The sequence below is a fragment of the Centroberyx affinis genome, unplaced genomic scaffold (genome assembly GCF_046629955.1).
Source record: "Centroberyx affinis isolate AG114_WGS23_722 - 3 ecotype Tasmania unplaced genomic scaffold, CSIRO-AGI_Caff_v1 ptg002853l_1, whole genome shotgun sequence".
NCBI lineage: Eukaryota > Metazoa > Chordata > Actinopteri > Beryciformes > Berycidae > Centroberyx > Centroberyx affinis.
The window spans coordinates 634217-642178 of NW_027280989.1; the positions used below are offsets into that span (position 1 = coordinate 634217).

Sequence of the window (7962 nt, forward strand, 5' to 3'; positions counted from 1 at the left end):
AAAAATATCTTCAGTGTCCCCTCACAAGGTCTGATGATCACATTTAGAGTTTTAAAAGTAACATGAATGAGCTAACAGAGTTCCAAAGAGGCCAAATAGTTTGTTCCCAAACTGTAAGTGCATTGGTCAGAAAAAACTGCAGAAATATTTTATGTGGAAAGAAACCTTGCTGTTTTATTTTGTCTCCATCTTTTGGTGCTAAGCGGTCTTTGCTGTGGTGTTTTTTCACTGCACTTGATTGCCAGGTGACCCAGAGATCATTTGGCGATCAAACAGTGTGGCCAGTGCTGTGACGTCTTTTTCCCTGGATTTTCTGTTGATGAAGTTTGAGCTTTTGTAGGCCTAGGTGTCGCTCTTTTCTTTGTTTGTTCAGCCATGGTGACTATCGTGTCAACTTAGTTCAAACCGCTGTTGTTGCTGCCAGAAACTTCAAACACATCACTTCCTCTGCATCACAGGATTTTTCCTGGGAAAGTCCTACCCAACATTGTGGGTTTAGAACAGCAAATGTAAAAGATTTTATAAAATGGATATGGGTTGAATTGCTATTGTGTTATATCAATTGGTGATAAGAGCTGAAAAACCTTTAAAATGATTGTCACTTTAATAGGATAGTTGCAAAACACCACAAAACTATGGCCTCAAAAAAAATAGCACTGTTAAATCAACACCTCTGTGACAGTCTGAATAAAACTGTTCATTGTGCGCTTCACAAAGCTAGTATTCATGGTAGGGCTGACATTTGCAAACCCCTTATATCTGAGGCCAATGCACAAACACATAACTTGGTGTAAGAAGCACAAAACCTGGAGCCCTGAGCAATGGAAAAAAGTAATACGGTCTGATGAGTTGTCTTTCACCCTTTTTCCTACATCTAGAGGGGTTTACATTTGGAGGAAGCCAAAGGATGCCTTCAACACACAATGTCTGTTGTCAATTGTGAAACATTGTGTTGGATCTGTAAGGTATGGGCAGTGCTGTGGGAGTCATTAGGTCTGATGGTTGCTCTGCATGGTCGTGCCAAGGAATATGAGGTTATTTTCCAGGACCAGGGGCACCTTGTGGTGCAAACACTTGTCCCACATGAAAGATGATCACGCCCCCATACACTCCCCAAGCCGCCCCAATCACCAGATGTAAACATTGCTGAACTCTTGTGGGACGTTCTGCAGTGCAGTGTGAAGCCATGGATGTATTAAACTAGTGTGAAGCACATTTCCACCTCCTTCATCCTGGTTGTAGGAAAGGTAGGGCTTCCCTAAATCATGCCAGCGTTTAAACATTACATCAGAAAATGTAGACTGAAACTTAGCACTTTTACACAGAATGGTAAAGAGGTCCAAGAAAACAGTTATTTTTTCACGTCACACAAAGTAATAGGGTAACATTGTAACTAATTTTAAACCCTTTACTTTAGAACCAACCACTGTTAAAAAAAGAAAAGAACCAACAGCATCCTCCTTGGTCGCACTACTAATACGTCAGCGGTGGACGTGACGTTAAAGTGCGGCGCCGTTTCTGACTGGAATGGGAGCTGGCGATGCCTGCATTTGATTTTTCAGATATTTTGCTCGTTTAATCTGTGAATGGCGCCGAAACAGGACCCTAAACCTAAATTTCAAGAAGGTAACGAACTGTCTATTTAACTTCTGATATATCTCTGGCGAAGGCCAACGCAAGAACCATTGGCAAGTCATTCAGGTTAGCTAGCTGAATCAATGCAAACACCCTCCCGCCGTTCAGTAGCTAACGTTAGCTTTCAGCGTAGTTGCTCTTAATAAAAACAGATGCAATTTCATTCGTTTCATTTTCAGTTTGATTCTGTCATTAACACAGTGTAACAGTGCCATACCCACAAAGTAAATGCTTTGAATTTGATTACTGTCGTTGCAGCAACTGAAAACGTTAGCTAGCTTGTGCTGAAGTTAATTCATTCACACAACGTTAGCTCCTTACTGATCACCTATCTGTGCTAGTTTATAGTTAGCTTATGATCTCAGGGTCCCAGCCAGCCTGCTGTGTGGCCAGATCTTTGCCTAATGTTTTTATATCAGGTTTGTTTGTTATGTTTTGCAAGTAGTGGGCAGTGGCCTGTGTGTTTAAGCGAGCTTCCTTTGCCAAGCCATTCATAAATCTGAGTTTAATTGCTGTACTTGAACGTCCGAGAGAGATCAATGATAGTTTCTAATGTACGCAATATTCGTGAATTTAATAAAAGGTGTTATATAGGTGTAAATTGTTTTTATGGCTTATTCACTTTATGTATTGGGAAACCTAGGCGAGAGCTTTCATCTTATCTATGTGCAAGTAGTTTACGTGTTTGCACAATTAAATTTTTCTGTACTTAGACTGCTCTCATGCTGACCTTTTAATTGACTGACACTCTGTTCAGGTGAAAGAGTGCTGTGTTTTCATGGGCCATTACTCTACGAAGCTAAGGTAGGCCACTAGGCTGTCTAGTTAGTGTCTGTCTCTCCTGATCATGTGGTCCTCATCTATAAATGTGTTTTAACAATTGATCATATCTCTCTTTTTCAGTGTGTTAAAATAAACATCAAGGACAAGCAAATCAAATACTTCATTCATTATAGTGGGTGGAATAAGAAGTAAGTTTTTGGTTAAAAAAATATCACATGTTTTAGATTTGTGCAGTAAAGATTACACAAGTGCTTGACTCATGCCTTGATGTTTTATATTTTCCAGTTGGGACGAATGGGTTCCTGAAAGCCGAGTGCTTAAGTATGTGGACAGTAACCTGCAGAAACAGAAAGAGCTTCAGAGGGCTAATCAGTGAGTCACTTCTCTCTTTTGTTGATGTTAGGTTTTTGCTTTGAAGGTAAAGAAACCAGACATGAAAATGCACAAGTACATGCTTGTCCAACAGTCACACACCTAGAAATTAAAATCTTGCTAAATATGAATGTTTTTCATGACTTGCAAATGTGGTTTAATGTGAGAATGTATAACTATGTAAAAACAGTCTTCATTACACAGTATACATAAGTCAATCTTAATAACAGATTCTTGATATTGGAAATAAAAAGATACACCCATGAGCTTGGCCAATACTATTTTATGTATCGATTCTGATGGGTGAACTTTAAGTCACTTATTAACTAGCATTGACCTGACATCACACACTGCAGGAAACATTGTCAACTTTAGCCCTCAAGCCTCTAAAAGCCAGGAAATCCCTGAAAACAGACTGTATTTTATATGAATAATGAATGCATTCTTAAATTATCACCCAAGTTATTAAACGTATTTTCTTCTGCCGACTTTTGTTCAGAGACCATTATGTAGAAGGAAGGATGAGGGGTGTTGCACCAAATAAGAAGATACCTGCTGCATCGCAGAAAAATGATGTGTGAGTTCAAGTTGTTTTCCTGTACATTCCCTTTTCCAAGACCTTTGTGGTATACCTGTAATTTTCTGTGATGTCCTATGCCAAATTTCTTTACATCCCTAATTTCTTTGCTTTTGTTTTCTGCAATTTAAACGCCTCCAAATTATTTTTTGTGTTTTCTAGGAAAACCAAAAAGAACAAACAGAAAAGTAAGTATGATTTGAATGATGTGTATTTGCATATTTGACACTGTTTGCATGAACTTATAGGTTCTACTATGTCAGTGTAATCTGTCAACACAAAACCTTGATACTCTAAATGTTAAATGTATGTTGGAAAACTTTTTCTGCACTTCCTCAATTCAAAGTTCCTCGCACATTCAGCAGGTTTGTGCACAAGTGCGATCCAATTATCATTAGGAACTGCAAGTCATTATAATCAGGATTCATCAAAAGTAACAAAACCGTAGTCGTGACAAGTTCTGCCACAGTAATCTTGATGCCTTTTGTTCCTCTCTGTCCATCCAGCTCCAGGAGCGGGAGAGGGGACGAGTTCAGGGGGAGACCCAGCCCACCCTCCACGCAAGAAGAGGGCGCGTGTCGACCCGACAGTTGAAAGCGTACGTTTCTAAATCCACTTCAGTATTTTTACACATGATTTTCTTGGGTATGTGGTTCTTTGATTTGCCAGTTAAGGTCAAATAATATTGAGCGGCACTGGAAGTAATTGAGTAAGCAGCTCAATACTGTGTCGTTATGTTAGGTTAATGTTGGTTCTAGATTGAAAAAACTGTTATGAACGGGGTGGAAGTGGCCTTCAGTTCTGATTGGATGAGTCCCACTCGAAGCCGTTGTAAAATGAATAAACACGCACCTGTGACCACATAACTTATTTTAGATTCAGCATTCATATCGGCACATAAACTGGACGATTTCTAAGTATTGGAATGAAATGGCCTGATTATTATTGATCGTTAGATTGTGGAAGAATAACATATTAAAAAATAAAGGGATTTTTTTTACATTTTTTTTTTTTTTTTAACATTTGCTTGTGTCTTACCATTGCTTCAGTCGTTCTTACAATAACTGTTACTGTTCAAACGTTACTGTAAAGGACGGCCTCTCATCGTTTATTCCTGTGTGTTTAGGAGGAGACCTTCATTAACCGAGTGGAGGTTAAAGTAAAAATCCCAGAAGAGTTGAAACCATGGCTTGTGGATGACTGGGACCTAATTACACGGCAAAAGCAGGTTAGTGACCAGAGAGTTTGTATAGTCATTTCACAGAATTGTGTCTTTTTGCTGTATAATATCAATAATACTGTTACATGCTTTTACACTATAAAGTTTCTAATGTTTTTTTCTGTTTGCTTGTTATTTTATTTATGTATTTTAATCTTCAGCTTTTCCACCTGCCTGCCAAAAAGAACGTTGATGCAGTCCTTGAAGATTATGCAAGCTACAAAAAATCAAGAGGAAACTCTGACAGCAAGTAAAATACACATGAATACATTTTGTTGTAAAAGAACAAATTCTCCCCTTGTAAGAGTTACTTGTCATCCTCCCCTAGATATGTTTTTCCATACTTACTAGCCTGTTATAGATCATACAGGCCACTATTTTGCAATATCCTCTGTCTATTTGCTGTCATGCGTCCTGTAAATAAGGTCTGTTTCATCCATGATCTAGCACTGTCTGTCATGGAGACTTCATTGTTTGTCTCCTCTCCAGGGAATTTGCTGTGAATGAGGTGGTTGCTGGCATCCGGGAATATTTCAATGTCATGCTGGGGACACAACTTCTCTACAAATTTGAGAGGCCGCAGTATGCAGACATCCTGGCCAACCACCCAGATACGTCTATGTCTCAGATCTATGGGGCTCCTCACCTACTCAGACTCTTCGGTACAAACATCTACACAATAATCACTCTGCTGTATTAGTTATTACAGAGACGGGCAACTTCAATGTAGCAGGGCTGTAATCATCAAGAAGAGCCAAAAAGTGTTAGCAAAATGAGGTGTCTATAAATGAAACCATGTGCAGAAATTCAGTGTAAAAAGATTCTGGTTTCATAGCTTGACATCGTTTTTGACAGTGTCCCTATCACACATTGCAGTGGATAGGTTTTAGAAGAAGACATGCACCCCATATGTAACGTCTTTATCTTAGGGAAAAGAAAATCAGGATATTTGTGTCCAAGCTTTTTGGAAACTTTTCACAGAAACTGCCACATTTTTAGACTGGCAGTGTGAAGCATTGCATTTGGAAATAATTGCCTTTTTCGACAGGCAAAATGTTTCTAAACTCCTGTTTTGATTGCCCAGATGAAAAACCCTCAAAATTCTTCGATAATATTTTGAAATTCATTCTGGCTTCAATGAGTACAATTTGACAGTTACAATGTTTTACAAATGTAAAATGATGAACTCATCTTTGTAGAATTGAAGCACTCATAACACTTTCCTAACCCCCTAGTATATGGTTGTCTTGTACTTGCATGAATTGGTGGGAATGAAAGATAAGAATGTTACCTATTCAGAAATAACAGATATATCCATATTTATGCTTTGTTCCCAGAGTTATGGATGAAGTCGTTTTAAGCCATGGCAACTAGAACTGCACACAGACATTAGAAGTCAATCCAGGGAACATATTTAAAGAGTGCGGTGCTAGTCTAATCTGCGGTTGCTCTCCATCTTTGGTAAGAGGTAATGTAATGTTTTATATTCCCCTGTCTTTGGTTTTGCCAGTGAGAATTGGAGCCATGCTGGCTTACACTCCCCTGGATGAGAAGAGCCTTGCACTGCTGCTCAGCTATCTACAAGACTTCCTCAAGTGAGTACTTGAGGCTTCACAAAGCTGTGTCAATAAGGCTGCTCTTGATTCATTTGTAACAGTGTGAAATTCATTATTTTTGCTCCGTTCCAGGTACCTTGTAAAGAACTCTGCATCACTTTTCAATGCAAGTGACTACGAAGTCGCCCCTCCAGAGTACCACCGCAAGGCAGTTTAAGGTTTATTTTATTAGGAATTGAGGCATTGTCCGTTGAAGTTTGGAGATGATGTTCTTACCCATTGAAAGGATGTGATTTCACAAAAAGCCTTTGGAGAACAGATTGTGGGAGGTCTCTGACGATTACTGAGGAGTGTTTATAAGAATCAGTCCAAGATGTCACACTAATCCCTGGACAAAATCATTTACTTTCATGTGGAAAGCTGCTGAGAACGCTGTTCCTGTATTGGTATGTTCTTGAGTACCACTTTTTAGTTTCTATGATATTTGTTTTGTCTGGTGTTTACCAAGATCTTTTGAAAAGGAATTTCATCATGTTTGTTTTTTTCCTTTTTGGTTCAAATGCTGGCTAAATTTGTCTTGTTGGCTGTTGTCATTTTCTAATAAAAGTTTTTCATTCTCTATTTGTCAGTCCATCTCTGTTTTGAAGCTGATTAAAATCATTTTCTTACTGACAAACTAGATATATTGCTCAAATGACATGAGGCTGTTCTAACTTAAGTATATTGGAGTTCCCCCTGGTTTAATACTCATGGAAAATGTGCTTTGAGTGGATTTATGCATGAGTTGGGAAGCTGGTTCTCAACAACATTGAAAGACATGCTGGTTAGCTTAAATCCTAGCTACAGGCACTAGGCAGTAATGAATGATGGTACGGGTATGAACACTGAAAGCTTGTTGAGCTTTACATTTTGTCTGAAAAGCCAGACATTTCAGAAAGGAGCCATGTTTGGTTAGTATCTTGAGAAACTATAAAGTTTATTAAGAGTAGGAGGTTTATACAGTTGCACTTCTGTTATTCAAACAACTCTTGAGCTATTGCTTACACATGTGGACATGTGGTCTTAATTTAAACACTTTTAAAAGGAATGTGGGCTTTGTGCAGTAGTTCTACCTCAAAGCCTTTATTAATGCAGCTAGTAAAAATTATATTTTAACGCAATGTGGTGGATGTGGCCAAGCTCTGGGATTACATTGACACCTGTGAGCTTTTTCCTCTTAGACTTCTATTGGCTGGGATGAGTTTCTCTGTTTTCCTCCTCTCTTGGTTTGAGCGGGATAGATTCACCAAAGCAGAGTCTCCTGGCACTAATGGTGGAATGTCAAATCGCAGTGATGGAAATCATGTGGTGCACCGAGGGTATTTTGTAGAGGAAAGAAACTTAATATGCTATTGAAACTTGGCCAAAACCCCTTCCTCCTCTCACCTCTCTGTACTTAAATTTGTTCAGTCGAATACTCCCAGCCTTTCTTCTTTTCCATTATTGTGACTTGCTTGACATGAAAAGGAGAGGCTAAATATTACTTTCAGACTCAGTGATTTGTGGTTTCATCAGTGTCAACTGTTCTCAGTAGTTATGACAAGTACAATTCAGTGTGTTTCAAGAAGAATTTCCTTTAATCCCATTTCCCTAGCCATAACCAAGACCATATGCCTGTTCACTGGCTTGCCTCAGATTACTGCGAGTGTGTTTTAAGATCACAGCACTGTGATGGCATTTAACAGCCCACCAGAAAGATTGACACGCAACAGCCATAAGTCTTCTCTGGAGATTCGTTCAGGGAGATACCTCAGTGCCTGTGTCTTTCTTGGCCCCATTCA

General features: G+C 39.0%; 1 protein-coding gene across 2 annotated transcripts; it reads left to right on the plus strand.

The window, feature by feature from the left end:
* Positions 1–1509: 1509 nt before the first annotated feature.
* morf4l1 (mortality factor 4 like 1) lies at positions 1510–6753 on the plus strand. Of its 2 annotated transcripts, XM_071536289.1 has the most exons (12): positions 1510–1626; positions 2393–2439; positions 2539–2606; positions 2704–2790; positions 3290–3367; positions 3530–3555; positions 3874–3965; positions 4494–4595; positions 4748–4836; positions 5076–5248; positions 6097–6181; positions 6275–6753. In XM_071536289.1, exons 1-12 carry the CDS (start codon positions 1587–1589, stop codon positions 6357–6359), a joined length of 972 nt encoding a protein of 323 aa, XP_071392390.1. In that variant the 5' UTR covers positions 1510–1586; the 3' UTR covers positions 6360–6753. The 2 variants fall into 2 exon arrangements, with proteins under 2 accessions (XP_071392390.1, XP_071392391.1); XM_071536290.1 differs by lacking the exon at positions 2393–2439 and having other exon boundaries at positions 1511–1626; positions 6275–6752.
* Positions 6754–7962: the final 1209 nt, after the last annotated feature.